Raw genomic sequence first — 16,605 nt, 5'->3', positions numbered from 1 at the left:
TTCATGACACTGTTTCAGGCAAACAAAGCAGCATAACTTGCAGCTTGCCCAGAAAATAAATGGCAGGGCTGCCAAGAAATGGTTACGATTGCTAGCAGTACAAATTACAGACAAATTATTTTCTGTGAGTTCCTAGATTATGGTTGTTAAAATATGAGTTTGATTTAATGTTATATTCATGTTATAAAGGCAATTTGATTCAGGGTGCAGGTGGGAGAAAATGTTGGCTCATCACTTCAGAATTGTCTGCCAGGCCAAGCTAGAAAGCAAATTTTGCGAAGTATTTGTATGCTAATGCACACTGAAATTCTTGCACCAATCTTCTTGACCTTCAGCTCCCAAATTTATGCCATATGCTTGATTGTGGGTTTGAGGTCTGTTGCTACACTGATGACTTGGAAGCATTACTATTCAGTGCTGTGATTCACTATTTCAGCGCTGGTTGTATGCCCCAGTTCATGTGCCACCTTATTCTGTCAAAATAAACAGATCTTTGGCAATAGCTGTGTGCACTGTGTGGTGTGATAGATCATCTTCACAGTGTGTTTTTCAACAGTCAGGCAATATCATGATGTTATATATTTAAGTATGTTTATAAGTTTAGAAGAAGATTCTACCAGTCTTACAGATGTCAAGGATAAGTCACACTGACATGGCTGGATAAGAAAACCTCTGACACTCAGTGACAATTAATCTTCTTCGTACATTAGATGGTTTTGTGTTTCCTTTGGGATACTCTGAGCTGTGTTTTGAGGTGTAGACTTTCTGCTCAGTGTAGCTATTTGTATACAAATGCATCCACATATGTTTTTCAGCCATAAGGCTGGTATGTGCTGTTGATAGATCTTGGCAGCTGAGTATACAGGTCATAGAATATGTATGTGTCAGACCTATCAGAAGAAGTAACCCATGTGCAGGTGACAAAGAAATGAGCTGTGAACAAGAAAATTCACCCTACTTGGTTTTTTTATGCAAAATTGATGTACTTGAAATATGTAGCTACATATATATAATATACATGGGTATAGTGGGTATATATATGGGTATGTATGAGGCCATAAAAAGAAGTATTTTCCAAAACCAGGTCATTTAAGCGCTTGCTGGCAGGGCAGGATTTTTTTCACCGCTTTGCAACACAGATGCCTCTATCTGAGCTGCTTGACTTAAGCTCCCTTTATTGTCAATGGAGATTCAGTCAGTGTAGAACGTATGGCAAGATTAATCTCATCTTAAAAAAGTCACCTCAAACAGCCTGGATCAGTTTGGTGCTAGAAATGCCTGTTTCTCTTAATTGACTAAAAAGGGAGTCTCCAGCGATGAGCTCAGTTGTGTCTAAAATTAGACAGGAGGAACCCCAACCATATTGCTGACTTTGCTGCAGATTGCTGACTAAAATCTTCCATACACAATACAAATTTTAGGTCTAATTTTCTGCCATGCTGCCTGTTGAAGAGTTATTTGTGCATGTGTAAGATGAGGCTAACTCACTACTAATTTTAAACAGAAGTTTTAACTGCTTGGGCTCTTTTTTTTATTAAAAAAAAATCTCATTCGATGCGCTCAATTCCTGTGAAAGGTGAAAGGCACTATACAGAACTGGACCCGCTGGCTCTCATTTTGGGACTTCAGCTGTGAAGTAGTTATTTAACAGGTAATTAGCAGTGATTCCTGACCAGTTTCTTATGCTTTGCCAGTTCCTAGCCATCGGTGCTATGTTGGCAATGGCACGGAGTACAGAGGTACAGCAAAGACGACCATTTCTGGACACAGCTGCTTGCCTTGGGATTCAGACTTGCTTTACGAAGAGCTTCATGTCAACAGCACCGAGAAAGCAGTACAGCTTGGCTTGGGGCCCTTCTCTTACTGCAGGTGGGGGAAGTTCTCATTTGTCCTGTATTTGTAGATACAGAGATGTACTGTGAAAGGAGAAAGGTCAGGAATCTCAAAGCAAGTTGTCTAGGAAAAGCTAAACTGACTTAACAGACTGACCCAAGGGTTGTTAAGTGTACGGAAGACCAGATCTGGTAGATAGGCTAGATCTAAAGCTGGGTCTGCTGGAAGAAACTCAGAAACAAAATAATTTTGGAAATTCCAGGTCCTTTTTTTTCCTGGGGTTTTATTATTTTCAAATGAGAACATATTGCAAAACTTTTGAAATTATTCATAAATTTAAAAGGAGAAAGAAATGCAGTAGCCAAATTGAAATGGTTAACTTTTTATTTCTAACTCTTAAATTGTGAAATACATAATATAAAGGAAAATATTTTCAAAAATGGAAAGTTATTTGAAAATCAAAAATCAAAGCACTAGATTTCAGTGATGTGGAAATAACATGTCATATTTCTTTTCTGGATTTCTTCCAAAGCAAAACTATTGCCAAATCAGATTCAACTGTTTCAGTTTTGATTGAACCACATATCACAGAATCACAGAATGGTCAGGGTTGGAAGGCACCTCTGGAGATCATTTATTCCAACCCCCTGATAAAGCAGGTTCTCCTACAGCAGCTTGCACAGGATGGCATCCGGGTGGGTTTTGAATGTCTCCAGAGCAGGGGACTCCACAGCCTCTCTGGGCAGCCTGTTCCAGTGCTCTGTCACCCTCAAAGGAAAGAAGTTCTTCCTCATATTCAGAAGAAACTTCTTCTGTTTCAGTTTGTACCCATTGTCCCCTTTCCTGTCGCTGGGCACCACTGAGAAGAGCCTGGCCCCAGCCTCCTGACACTTGCCCTTAAGGTATTTGTAGACATTGACAAGATCCCCTCTCAGTCTTCTCTCCCCCAGGCTAAACAGCCCCAGCTCCCTCAGCCTTCCCTCATCAGGGAGATGCTCCAGTCCCCTCATCATCTTTGTAGCCTCTGCTGGACCCTCTCCAGTAGTTCCCTGTCCCTTCTGAACTGGGAAGCCCAGCACTGGACACAGCACTGCAGATGCAGCCTCAACCAGGGCAGAGCAGAGGGGGAGGATCACCTCCCTTCACCTGATGGCTGCGGTCCTCCTAATGCCCCCCAGGATCCCATTGGCCTTGCTGGCCACCAGGGCACACTGCTGGGCCGTGGGCAACTTGCTGTTTGCTAGGACTCCCAGGTCCTTCTCCACAGAGCTGCCTTCCAGCACGTCAGCCCCAACCTGTGCTGGTGCACGCGGTTGTCCCTCTCCAGGCAGGACCTTACACTGGCCTTTGCTGAACTTCATTAGATTCCTCTCCATATATTGATAAACTACATTTCTGCTGAAGTTTTCTGTTCAGCAATAGCAAAAGTAGCTTGTGGCATATAGGTTTGTGCTTTCTCCTCAGTCACTTTATGTTCCCCCTGTCTCTGAGGTCTCCATGAGATCAATGAATATCCACAATTAAAGGAAATGTTTCCATTTAGAGAGAATCCTGGAGATGAACAAATGCTTGAAGCAGCAAACGTTAGATAGTTCTCCATAAATTACTGGTTAATGCCTAGGTTTGTTTGGTGGTGGTTGGTTTTGTTGTTTTTTTTTTTTTTTGTTTTGGTTTGGGTTTTTTTTGTGTGTGTGTGTATGTGTTTTATTTTTTTTCATGAAAGTTAGACCAGTATTTCAGGAAAATCAGAATATTATTCCTAATTTGTTTGATGTTAAAAAGCATGCGTGCATGTTGAAAGTATCTTCTGTATCTAACACAAACTAATAATAAGCAGTTGCTACACCCTCCCTTAACCCAGATCAACTTGCTTTCCAAGGCTTAATTCTGATTCAAGCACTTAGATATGAGATTAATGGTGTTCCCGCACAGTATGGCAATTTATCGGGCACATATTCTATGCTTTGGTAAAACCGGATCCCTTCCATTTGCATCATTTAAGCACAATATTCACTTGCAGATTTGAAATGCAAAGAACAAAATGGTGTAGGAGCTGATGTGTTCGTGTTCTGCACAGCTGAGAAAAGAGCTTTTCACTTTTTTGTCAGCTTGTTACAATTTCTGGGGATATCTCTGCTACACTATATAATCCCGCAGATATCTTCTTCCTTAAATAGTCTAATTTAGAAACACTGTTGGCAGAAGATGAGTCAATCTGTGTTGCTTCTTCAGTTCTGAGAATTTGAGAGTGCTTTAACCTTTTCCTGAAGAGCAGTCAGATCAAAAAAACCCCAACCATTTAAGGACCTTACAATAACAGCGAGTGCTTCTGATAAATCCAACTGAAATTAGAATTACTGTTTATCTGGATCCCTGAATTACCTTGTCTGTTTTTCCTGGCCTACTGCAGATCTTTCTGGGTCTTCAAAGTTCCCCTGTATTATTGGAGGAATAAACCGGGCAAATTTCTGGTTGCTTTTAAGGCATTGATTAAGACATTTAGATTGTACTATGGAGAAACCTTAATGGAATCAAACCAAAATCTGTTTAACACCAAGGTAACAAAGCGCTAAACTGTCTCTGATATTCCCCACCCCCCACCCCCCCCTTCTTTTGAGGAATGCAGTATTTTTTATTCTTTTTTTTTACATAGTCTTTCATTTCTTCAGACTCTCCAGGGAATATGAACGTGAGCTTCACAAATTCATTTTTGCTAGTTATTCTTGTTACAGATTTTCTGTGAAACTACCTGTGTTGGAATTTCCTCACTGGAAAAAAAAAAGAAATCTAAAAAAGAATCTATCCCATGGGATTTGGTCCTGAAAATAGCTGAGCTGATATCTGTTAAAGCACTTCAGTGTGGGCTGTATTTAAACCATGTGAACATGCATCCCAATACTTGTAGGCAAATTTTACAGGTGTTTAGTCATGTGTCTGTATTTCAGGTCCTAGAGAACCTTAGACTTGGTTAGCTTTAAGCATGAAGAATTCTACTGAAGGGCTGCTCACCCATTTAGGGGTTAGCAGGTGCTTCAGCACTTTGTCAGATGGCTCAAAACCTGGTAGTCCTGTCAGTCCTCTGTATGGGGCAAAAGGAAAAAGCAGAAAACCCCTGGGAAGCTTGGAACAACATTGTGGTTAATGCTTGTAATTCCTCTCCCCTGAATTAATTAGAAATCCAGATGATGATGAGAAACCATGGTGTTACATCATGAAGGACAACAGTTTGTCTTGGGAGTATTGTGACATTCCATCTTGTGGTATGTAAAGGCCCTCTTAAAATCCATGTTATGAATGATTTATTTTTAGAAAGATTTATTGATACAAGAACAAGCTTTCACTGTATAATTTTGAATGTTCTGCTCTTCCCAAGAATGTTGAATATTTTACTGTTTGCAGTAAATCAAATGACAACAACAGGCTTCTTGTGCATTTTTGGAGTTGTGATACAATCTGAGATTTTTGTCCTGAAATAACAGCAGTGTCACACTACTGCTTTCAGTCACAATCATCCCAATATCATCAAATTTTCTGCTAGAACATGTAAGATGTCAGAAATGATTGATGCTTTGGTACATATTGTCATCACTCAGGGAATTATGGGCCCAGGGAAGTGAATGGGACTCTGTGAGCAAATAGAGGACTGGATCCTGAAGATGTACGAGACATGGTATTTAATTCCAGAAACTAAAGATTCTGCTCTTCCCCTAAATTAATATTTAACTGTTGTTATTGTTGAAGCTGACCTTTAGAACAGAGTTGTAATCTGAAAAGTCAGTTTATAAAGTGGTCCTTTTATTTCCTTTTTATGGTTCTAATGCATTTGATAGATGATCTTAACACAAACATCCTAGTCCTTGCTATTGCACTGGCAAAGCTCAGTCCAGAACCCAAAAATGAAGATGTGCTGTATCATGCATTCTGTTGTGTCTCCTCTGGTAGTGAAGGTTATATTTCTACTGGTAAATGAAACAGTGTCCGGCAGCGTTCACAGGTGCATTCATTTAACACTAGTACACGTGTAGCCAGTGTTGGGAATAGGCATAGCTTTCTGTCTTGCAAGTCTCCTGAGGAAATGAACGAAATTAAATTTTATGTGAATGTTTAATGATAATTTAACAAACCTTTCTTTTTAAAGACTCTTGTAGAAGTCCCAGCCCTTAGAAATCACAAGGATTTATAGTCTGATGCCATATCCCTTTATATCTCAGCAAGCAGGGAAAGGAGGCCACCAGTTCCAGACAACGTAGATAGCTATGCCGTTACCAGAAGACCGTGTGGGAGAAGACACAAAAAAAGAAGTTTTGTGAGACCTAGGATTATTGGGGGATCTTCATCTCTGCCTGGATCTCATCCCTGGACAGCAGCTATATATATTGGAGAGAGTTTCTGTGGTGGAAGCCTTATTCAGACTTGCTGGGTTGTGTCAGCAGCACACTGCTTTGCTAACAGGTAAACTCACCTGTTAGTATGACAGTAGATCCTCTCCTCTTCATAGTCACCATCTGCCCGTGACTCACAACAAACCTGAACTGAAACAAGTGAGAAAGCAGATGAGACTGTAAAAGACCAAGGTTTCAGAAGGAGTTCCTGGTGACTTGAACACCATTCATACCTAACAAATAGCTTGGAATCCTGTTATCTCATAAGCCCTTATCTTGTTCCTTAAGCAGTCTCAAAGAAGATAAATAACCCAATGGAGGGAATAAGGTATGGCAGAGCAGGACATAGAACCGGAGCTTGTTTGTGCAGGCATCTGCAGGGGGATATAAGCACTTCTCTTTTTCTCAGTTACCTTTTTGAATGTTTATGCCTGCTTTGAGATACAACAAAGATGACTATACTCACTGCTTTGTTTTCTTCAAAAAAGCTGAGTCAGCCAAGACAATAAATTACTTTTGGTTGACAAAAATAGAGTGGCTGAGCTTCACAAAAAGCCAAAGGGAAGAACTGAACTGTTAAATTTTTGAGGCTGACTTCCTTGAGAGGTGTTTTGGAGTTTTTTTGAGGTTTTTTGTTTCCTGTGGGACACTGGAGAAAATGTTGACTATAAGATGCTCTTCTAAATATTTCCGATTTTACAAACGCTTTACACAAAAGTGTGCGAATACACTTTCTCTGATTTCAGTTAGATCACATCGATGGGAAAAATATTACATCATTTCATACCCATTGTTCCTTTGCTTAGTAAAGAAGCCAAGAGAAATAGAAAACCTCCTGCCAGAATACATACACTGGTAGCTTGCAGAGCTAATAATACCATTGTGAATGCTGTACTGAAGCATTTGGAGCTCGAGCCACAATGCATTTGTTTTTCAAATGTTGTGAAATAGCTACTAACTTTGGCAGCTATTCAGGACATTTCCACCCACTTCCAGCTGGTGGTTTGGTACATACAGATTTTTCATAATTGCTGCATTGTAATTTGCACACTTCCATATGTTTTGTACCTCTGTTAGCCACAATTTCAACTGTTTTCCGCTAGGCGACAATAGTTACCTGTGCAGTTAACTTATTTCCCCCCCACCCCTTTTCTGTAACCCCTCCTGTTTTATTTCTTTTCCTGAATGAACCATCTGTAAGTCACAGTAGAACCATTCAGTGCCTAAAATCTAAATACAGTTCTGAGAAGCAAACTTTCACTCTGTTTTACAGGCCCCAAATCTGATTTTTAAGGGGGTTGGTTTACTACTGGCCTTACATATTCATCATAGAATATTTTACTGACTTCTGTTTTCCAGTCACACAAAAAAAAAAAAAAAAAAAAAAAAAAAAAAGTTTGCACTTTCCTGTGTTAATTATAAGCATAGTTATTGTTGCTGGGTAGCTGCTGGCTCTCTGCACTGCAATTAGCCAGAATCTCTCTCCTCTAAGTACATTACTGTCGATCATTGCTTCATGCTCAGTACTGGAGGAGACTCCACAGTGTTTTTATATCTGATGGGCACTACTGATGTGCAGAAATACAACTAGGGAAACTATAATGATGTTAACTGCTCTGCATCTGTGCATGATGTGTGACAGCAGACATTTTCTATTCCTGCACTGAATAACAAAATCATATGAGTGCTCAAATGTTGAAGACACTTGTGAACTAAATTCATTGTAGACTTATGAACATACAGATCAATTTGGTTTTAAAATTCTATTCCTTTCAAAGCTAGAGATTTTACTCTTTCCAGACATTTCCTGATTATTCCCAAGTGTCCCTTTCTTCCCAACTGTTGTACTGGTTTTTATTAGTTGTCTGTTCAAGGACATTGGATATAAAAGGACTGTGGTCTTTTTAAAGTAAACAATCAATGCCTGAAAAAGGTGGTGTGAATCACAAAAACTGTATTCTCCTCTGAGTGTTTTTTTCTCTGTTAGATCAGTGTGCTGTTGGAACCTTCCTCCACCAAGCTGCTTTTGACTGTAGACAACAGATTTAACATAGATCAATCTAACCTCTGAGCAGAAGAGGTGATAGCTCTTAGGTGGAAGCTGCCCAGATGTTCCTAAGTTGTCAGTTTGCCAGCACCTGTAAAATTGTACCCATGCCTGTAATATTTTTAAGAGCCTGGCTTCACAGAGAAATGAGATATCCACCATTGACTCATCTTTTGGTCCTTCATTTCTTTCCTCAGTAATTTTTGTAGTCATTGGCAGTCTGGTCAATGTTGACTCAGTTAAGTTTCTAGAACAAGAAGTGCTTACAGCCCCTGAAGATTCTTGTTAGCTAGACAGCAGCTGGGCAGCTGTGCCTGTGCTTGCCTTTTTCTTCTGTCAATGAACAGCAGCCTTTAATTAGCCTAATCAGGACCCACAGAGCCTGGGACTCACTGTAACATTAGCCATCTTTTTCCTGGCCCCCAGTAGGTAGGAACCCTGGGAAACAGGTCAAGGTATTATTGGAAGGTAAATAATGGACGTGATGGGGGGCTGAGGTTACAACAGTTCAGGGAATACACAGGCACTGGAAATTAGGCTTAATTTGTCCTGCTAGTAACAGAATTGCTTGTTCTCTCTTGTATTGCAGTCCACTAAAATCTACTATTACAGTAGTTTTGGGTCAGCATATATTTAATAAAACAACTGATGTAACACAAACATTTGAAATAGAGAAATACATCTTGCATCCTCAATATTCTGTGTTCAACCCTACCGAACATGATATTGGTGAGTATTTTTGTTCTTTTATTTTCTGTTTACGCAACTTAGTTTCAAGTTTAGTTGCTCTGTCAAAAACTGCCTTCATAGTGGAAAATTCGTAGATATTAGGAGAGGCTTTCAAATGCAGAGGATTCTGTTTTACTGGAGTTATAACAGCATCTGAAAGCTAGACAAATTCAGATGAGAAATAAATTGCAAATTTAAAATAATTATGATAATTAGCCTTTGGAGCAATTTACCTAGAAGTATGGCAGATTCATCATCACTTCAAGTCTTTGTGCAATTAGGTATTTTTTAAACTGAACCAGAAACTGTGGGCTTGATGCAGGAATTGCTTGGTAAAATTCTATTGTCTGTATTGTATAGAGGATCTGACTAGATTAATATAATAACCCCATCTGCTCTAAAAATCCATGTTACTAAGAATCATTTTTCACGCTGAGACAGATTTAAAAATCAGCTGTCTTATCAGTCAAAAGTTAAATGCCCTTCTGATTGACCTTCTATTAGAATGACAATGGAACAGCAACTCACTTCATATTTTCTGATCCACTCTTGCAGAAGGTGGCACATCCCCCAGGGTATCACGCTGTGTGAGCACTTTGTCTGTGAGACTATTTAACAGCCTGGTATCAGGGATATTTCAGGTCAGGCATGTTCTGGCTTTTTAGCTCCCAGATGGTGAATATTTTCCACTTTGTAGCAAAAAGCATTCAGATTCTGTGTTGGTAGGATGTCACAGCATACTGGGAGACAAGCTGGATTTGGGGTATTACTTTGCTCTGAAATATTCTGGTGTAAACCACTGTTGGCACTTTGAGATCTCCTAACTTTTTTAATTACTCTGAAATTCAGCGTGCCTTGCTGACGTGCAGTGTCCAAATCTAGGGTCAGGTGAACTAGGGGTGCCTAAGACGAGCCCAACTGCAAAAACAAACAAAAAGGTAGAAATGGGGGAAAGATATGGGGACGTGTTCTGCCCTGTCAGTGGTTTCTACTGAAGCAGCAGAAGCGTTATTTCCTGCTGAAAATGCTTTTCTAAAGGAAACAAACTACCATATGAACATTTTCTGGGAAGTTTGGGGGATTCAGAAAAAGGCAAAATTGGTGGGGAAGAGGAAGAAGGCAAAGAAGAGCAAGCTGCTGAGTGTTGAAGTGGTTTGTGTGGGCTTCTCAGCCTGTGAGATACTATTCACATGTTCCACAAAGGCCAAAAATTATAGTTGGTAGATAAAAAAGACTATTCAGTGGGATCTCTTACTTTCTACACAGCTGTGCTCAGAAAACCTGGAGCTTCTAAAAGCTGTGATGTGAAGCTTTAATAGATGTGTTCACATCACATCAGCTCTGTCTTTGAGCAGTGTGCCCAAACCCAACATGCTGCCCTTGTTACTCCAAGTGCAAAGTCCCCTCTGTTGCTCTACAGCCAAACACAGGGGGTTTGCTATAGGGGAACCAACATTTCTTCTACTTTTGACATCTTTTTTCAGTATCAAGCTTATGATACTACACAGCTCTGTATTTACACTGTTTTCAGCCCCATGAGGGGGTAGTAAAGGTTGTGTAATTCTTTGTAGCTTTCAGAAGCTTGGTTTTGAAATATCCGGTTTTGGGGGTTTTTATTCCTTAATTTTCAAGATCCTGAATTTTGCTGAACTCAGTGATGAGAGAACACAAAATACACCAACACTTGCAGTAATTAATTTTTTAAATCAAATTGGAATTAGGCAGCTGGCCAGAATTTCAGAAGCAGTGAGCACTTGCACATCCCACTTATTACAGCTGAAAGTTGTGGATATGTCACTGTTATTTAACTTTAAGGTGGGAGGAGACATATGTATTTTCTACCTCCCTCCTTCTCTACAGAGGCAGTGAAGCAAAATCTGCTCAGTGAGTGCAGCATAAAATAAATATTCCCACAAGGGGTGTAGCTGACTGTTTCAGCCTTCAATTTGCTGTGAAATCAGGTACTGTTGAGATGAGTCTGTCTGTCTTTGATTGAAATAACTTAATTAAGAGAGGCTTAGGGGATAATTAAAGTTGTATCTGAGACCCATTGCTGCCAATCCCATCAAAGAAAGGGAGCAGTTGCTTTATTCCTCCTGTATTTTCTTTCTGCAGCTTTGATTAAGCTGAAGAAGAATGGCCAACGTTGTGCAGTCAAGTCCCAGTTTGTTCAGCCCATCTGCTTGCCAGAAAGTGACACTGTTTTCCCTGATCAGTTCAAATGTCAGATTTCTGGATGGGGACACAAGCATGAAAGTGAGTAAAATGAGAGTTGGTGTCTGCAGAAAAAAAAATGATGATGACTAAAACATAATGTTCATGTATATGTTATACAACTGATAGTTTGGTAAAACATTTTCCAAGGGACTTCTGGTGGCATTCTTTTTACCTGCCTTTAGATGTGTACAACATGTACAACTGAAATAGTCATCCTGAACGTCCTTTATAGTCCTTGGAATGTGGAGTGTGGTTCCCTTGACCAAATGTGTGTGTCTATTTTAGGCTGAGATGAGCTATGAGCTAGCTAGGTCTCTGTGGACTGGGAGGGGAGCAAGTAGCTTAGTTATAGGTGCCAACAACTTAACACTTAGTCGAGTGAATCCCACCCCTGATTTCTCAAGGTAGATATCAACGACTGCAAAACAAACACAATCAACTTACTAATCTGTGATGGAGGAGATAGATCTTTACCTTCGCCAGCAAGAAACTTTGGAATCATCTACAGGAGACAGACTTTTAGCTAAGAAATGTTTACATCCAGCTTGAGAAACGTGGAAAATCCATCCCATCCTTTCAGATGAGGATTTTCAGGATTATGAGGATTGGCTATGCTTTGATGTGGAGACAGCAGAGACCTATGTAGATAGATGAACAGGATGGGGGAGCTGGCTGTCTCATTTCAGTAAGAGATTCAGTATGAGCAAACCTTGTCCTGGTCTAAATGTGTAGTCTAAAGGCAAAAAGAGGTAATGGAGCTTTTGATAAGTTGATGATTTAATATCGCATCTGGAAAAAGGAGAGGACAGGAGTGTGGGGGGACTGTTCCTGAACCTCTAGGAAAGGAGAGAACCCAAAGTGGCTCAATGTCTGGACATGGCACACTGTTATTTTAAAGGGCATGGAGTCTGACTGGAAGTTATCTGATCACTAGAAAAAATATTGTTTTTTAAAGAGATCCACAACACTAATGTGACTGAGAGGTGTTAAATATGTTTATATGTAGTATTGTGCATTGTGTTTCCATGTTATGCTCTTTGCATTCTAAAAAAATTACTTTCTTCTGTGCATTTTTTTTAAAGACATATCTGGTTATTCAAATGTCCTGCAAGAAGCACTGATTCCAATCATTCCTGAGGAGAAGTGCAGAAGCCCTGAAATTTATGGAACAGAAATCACTGAAAATATGTTCTGTGCTGGCTACTTCGATAGCAAATCTGATGCTTGTCAGGTAATGTTGTGAGTCATCTCTAGGCAAAGAATCTAACTGTATATTATTGCCAGGAATGTTACAGTGTTGCAGTGCTTACTTTTGACATTACAGTGTTCCTAAAGAAAAGAAACATTCTTTAAAAAAAAAATAAACTTATGTGACTGCACTGTTTACTTCCACCTTCATTTTTAAATCTGTTCAATGTCAATTAAGTTCTACAGAAGGGCAAAACACCTCCAGGGTGTTATATTCCCCCTACCTTCAAAAAGGTGGTTGCGATGCACTGGAGGGTGAGTTGCTTTAGCAGCTGCCTGAGCTTGCAGTGTGATGGCAACTGTTAGCTGGCCAGCTGGCAGGGGTGCGCTGGCAGGCCAGCCACCAGGTACTGGTGTGGAGCCAAATCCCCGAGCTGCTGCCTCTTGCCTGAATGGAAGTAGGTATACCTGGCTAGGAGGTGGGGAGCAGTGCTGAGGTTTGGAGGAGGAAGGAGCTGAGGTTAGTGTAGTGGATGGGATTTAATGGTGTAGAATATCAGTCAAATGTTTCATGACTTCTGTCCTTCGCCTTCGTGGAATGACCTCATCATGCTCTTAATACTTTGCATCTCTTTTTGAATTATGTCACACCTTGGCTCTGAATAAGGATGCAGATTGTTGTGGTGGTAGATAAGACTATTTTTTAAGTGTAGCATCAGATTATTCCTTACATAAACCTTCAGATTTTATCTTCTGTTCAGTTGTAAGGAGGAGGGTCATGTCTATTAGCATAAATTTGGGAACAGGCAGAACATAGCTAATAGTTGACAGTGAGAGTAAGTAAAGCAAAAAAAAAAAAAAAAAAGTATACTGCGTGCCAGAACCCCTATAGTGATCATAAAAATGTCCGAAGAAAGGTGTGAAGAATGAAATGGCAGCAGTCAGCAGTGGCTCAGCGCTTCCAGGCCAGGGCTGAGAACTGATTGTAGTTGTTGGCTGCAACTGTTGGTACTGGCCAGAGAACTAGAAACTACCTCGTTTGCTCAGTTTTCCTTGCCTTATCCAGGAAGCACAAATCCAAGACACAGCATTATAGCAGATTCTTACTCCCTGCCATGGAAAAACAGTTGATCAGGAATGACAGAAAGAAAGGAGAACGTGGGGGGAAGGAAAGTGGAGCTGCAGAAAGACAAGGGGTCAGGAGAGAGTTGCGAAGTCTGAAAAACAGTGATTTAGAGTTACCGAAGTTGTGGAAAAACAGTGCTTATGACATGAAATCATTATTAGTGAATCAATATTTATTTTTTTTTCCTGTTGGTGGACTTGTAGCGTGGTCTAAGGAGAAAGTGTGTAGATCTCTTAATGTCACGACAAAAGTAGAAGACCTTTGAGTTTTCTTCACGTATGCTTAGGAAATCAAACTATAAACCATCTGTTATGTACAAAAATATTTCAATACCAAGAAATGCCAAGCAGAAAATGTGTTCTGCTTGATTATTTTTTAAAGATTTTATTGGACACTTTTGGTTTTTTTCATCAGTGCACTGATACCAAAATTGTAATCAATGAGATGAGTTGTGGAGAAATAAGCAAGGTTCTGAGAAGTAAATTGATCTCAGATGCAAGACTGAATTCGATGTTCCTCATTTATTATAGAAATCTTCTAGTATAAAGGCAACACAATTTTCCTACTTATTTTGCTCTCTGGTGATTTTCTTTTTAAATAGGAAAAAGTATATTTCTCCTTAGTCTCAAGTAACTGGAGTGGTGGCTTCTTTTACTAAGTCATTTTCATCTCTTTAGAAAGTCAGTCTAAGAGTAATAATAATAAAAAAACCCTTTCCTGAATGCTTGCAAGCTTTTAATAAGTAGAAGTGTTCCAAATTCATCCTTGCTGTAGTGTGTCATCAAACATTAATTTGGTCTTATTTTCGGTTTATGATTTTAATGACAAGGTAAATGCTCAGTAGCATCGAATTCAAAGGATGTAAAACCCCCATATGCCACATAAAATTATAGCATCCCACGGTCACATGGAAAAGTGTGTATGTATGCAACACCCTTCTTCTGAAACCTTACATGATCTCTGACAGTTGCAATAAACTGCGTTGAGAAACTGTCCAAATATTCTCTGCCTTACATAACCCATCCATGCAGTGTCCATATCACTAGGTAGCGTAAGTGTCAAAGACTTGCTGACTCCCATTGAAGGTGACCCAAATTAACTGTGCTCTTCAGTAGGTGTCTGAATCGAAAAGAATTTCAGCTTTTTAAAGAAAATCTGATATTTTGATACTTCTGTTCAGTGTGGAATTAAAAAATCCACCACTACTATATTAGAGATGCGTATGACTGAAAAACCCATTCTATAATGAAACTTCAGTAGACCACTGCTTCCGAATTATTTTTTTCAGTTTAAATCTCACATGAAAATATTCTTAATTTAAGACTTTCCAAAACTGATCCTTTTTTTGGACTGCTTTCTATCAAATGAGATAATCTTTGCTTACTTTTAACACAGGGAGATTCTGGTGGACCTCTGGCCTGTGAGAAAAAAGAAATCTCTTACCTCTATGGAGTTATCAGCTGGGGAGATGGCTGTGGGAGAGTCAACAAACCTGGAGTATATACACGAGTGACAAACTATGTAAACTGGATTAATGAGAAAATAGCACCTCGAAAAACATTGAACAGTTAGATACGCTACCATTTGAAGCAGGGTTCAGGAGTCTTTTGGTTTCATTAAAGTGGCATAAATATTTTACTATATGCTAGTATGAAAACTGTCATGGTATTCCTTAGCAATTCCAAACCAGACCACCAAAAGTAGGCCTACTCCATCTGATGTCAGCATCCTTGACCTAGAACTTTAGGGCTGTGGACTGCTCAATATACAAGACTGTCTATTTGGCTTAATAAAAAAAAACCACGTCCAAGAGTGCACCAAAATCTACAACTGTTTGCCTGCTTGGTAGATTACATAAAAAGTGATTTGAATGTGTTTATGCAGCTTCTGGTGGAGCTGTCATCCCCCAGCCCAACCTGTAACAACATTGTCCTTGTATTCTCAGATGAGATAAATAAACAGGAGGAGCACAAAAACTGAAATCCCTCCCCAGCCCAGCAAGTGATCTCTTGAAGTTGATTGAGAGAAACCAACAGAGCAATGAATGCAGGTGAAGCTGCTCCTCAGCTAACTGCAACAAATCAGTTCTGGGGAAAAAAACAGAGGGTTAGGTTTTGATTCAGCTGAACATGTAAGTATATTTTCATGTTCCACTGACATAAAGGCAGGAACATGCCTCTGAGCTCTGCTGAATCTGGTGTGCAATTTTCCAGCAGGGTAATGCAACACCTCCTGAGAGTACAAAGATTCCTGCTGAAAAATGTTGGAAGTCAGAGCACTTGATTTCAGGCCGATGCAGTTAGGACATTTTGCAGACTGTGAGCTGCTCCTCACGCTGAAGACAGCAGCGGAAACACTTCACCTTGATGATAAGTGCCTAAGTATTTCTTAAATTTGACAGTGTTTTGAAGATGTCTTAGATTTTGTAGTAACAAGTTGTTCAACTATTTAGATAATTCAGAAAGGAGGTTTCTCTTAATGGATTTTTAAACTGGATGGCTGGGGAAGCAGCCTGACATTTTCCTTGGGGATTTGGTGATATCATAAACCACAGGCTTTGCTGTCATGGTCTATGGAATGTGAATAATCAAAGAAATTATTACAATATATAGCCATTTAGAGGCTGTGGACTCAGCTGTGCTAGCAAAAGAGGCAGCAAATGATTCAAGAAAAAAAAAATAATCTGATGAAGAACAGAAAATTACTACTTTTTTTTTTTTTTTAATACAGGGAACCTTTAGCCATGTCAGATGTACACGTTTGGAGATGTTGATGTGAAATGTATTTCTTCTCTGATAGCAAACATTTTTCAATTGTTTTAAGTGTTTTCAATTGTCTTAAGTGTTTCAAGCAAAGCTGTGCTTTAAGATATGAAATTTTAAAGTGGCACCTAGATACTCAGATATGTGTTCTGTTTTGTAGTACTGGCAGTGGGTTTCTTAGCTGTGGTGAATGATTTCTGCAGTTAAAAGAAACTTTGTAAGGAAAAATAATCAAAACCTGAATTTGCATAAGTACAAATGTGTAACAATGCTAATCTAGATAAATGATGTAAGCTGTTTAATAAAAATGTTTACCCTCTG

General features: G+C 39.5%; 1 protein-coding gene across 2 annotated transcripts in view; it reads left to right on the top strand.

Annotated features, from left to right (window-relative positions):
* HGFAC (HGF activator) overlaps nucleotides 1-16,605 on the top strand; it is a 42,407-nt gene extending 25,802 nt beyond the window's left edge. The window contains exons 8-14 of one of the 2 annotated variants that reach the window (XM_056350239.1): nucleotides 1,695-1,869; nucleotides 5,008-5,093; nucleotides 6,045-6,285; nucleotides 8,852-8,991; nucleotides 11,107-11,247; nucleotides 12,291-12,447; nucleotides 14,918-16,605. In XM_056350239.1, coding sequence (XP_056206214.1) covers nucleotides 1,695-1,869; nucleotides 5,008-5,093; nucleotides 6,045-6,285; nucleotides 8,852-8,991; nucleotides 11,107-11,247; nucleotides 12,291-12,447; nucleotides 14,918-15,035 — 1,058 coding nt within the window. In that variant the 3' untranslated portion in view covers nucleotides 15,036-16,605. The remainder of the gene's footprint in view (nucleotides 1-1,694; nucleotides 1,870-5,007; nucleotides 5,094-6,044; nucleotides 6,286-8,851; nucleotides 8,992-11,106; nucleotides 11,248-12,290; nucleotides 12,448-14,917) is intronic. The other variant, XM_056350231.1, reaches the window with a different exon arrangement.

This window comes from Falco biarmicus, chromosome 1 (genome assembly GCF_023638135.1).
Source record: "Falco biarmicus isolate bFalBia1 chromosome 1, bFalBia1.pri, whole genome shotgun sequence".
In the NCBI taxonomy this organism is placed as follows: domain Eukaryota; kingdom Metazoa; phylum Chordata; class Aves; order Falconiformes; family Falconidae; genus Falco; species Falco biarmicus.
Note: the sequence above shows the minus strand (reverse complement) of the source record. Positions and strands in the feature narration are given on the sequence as shown.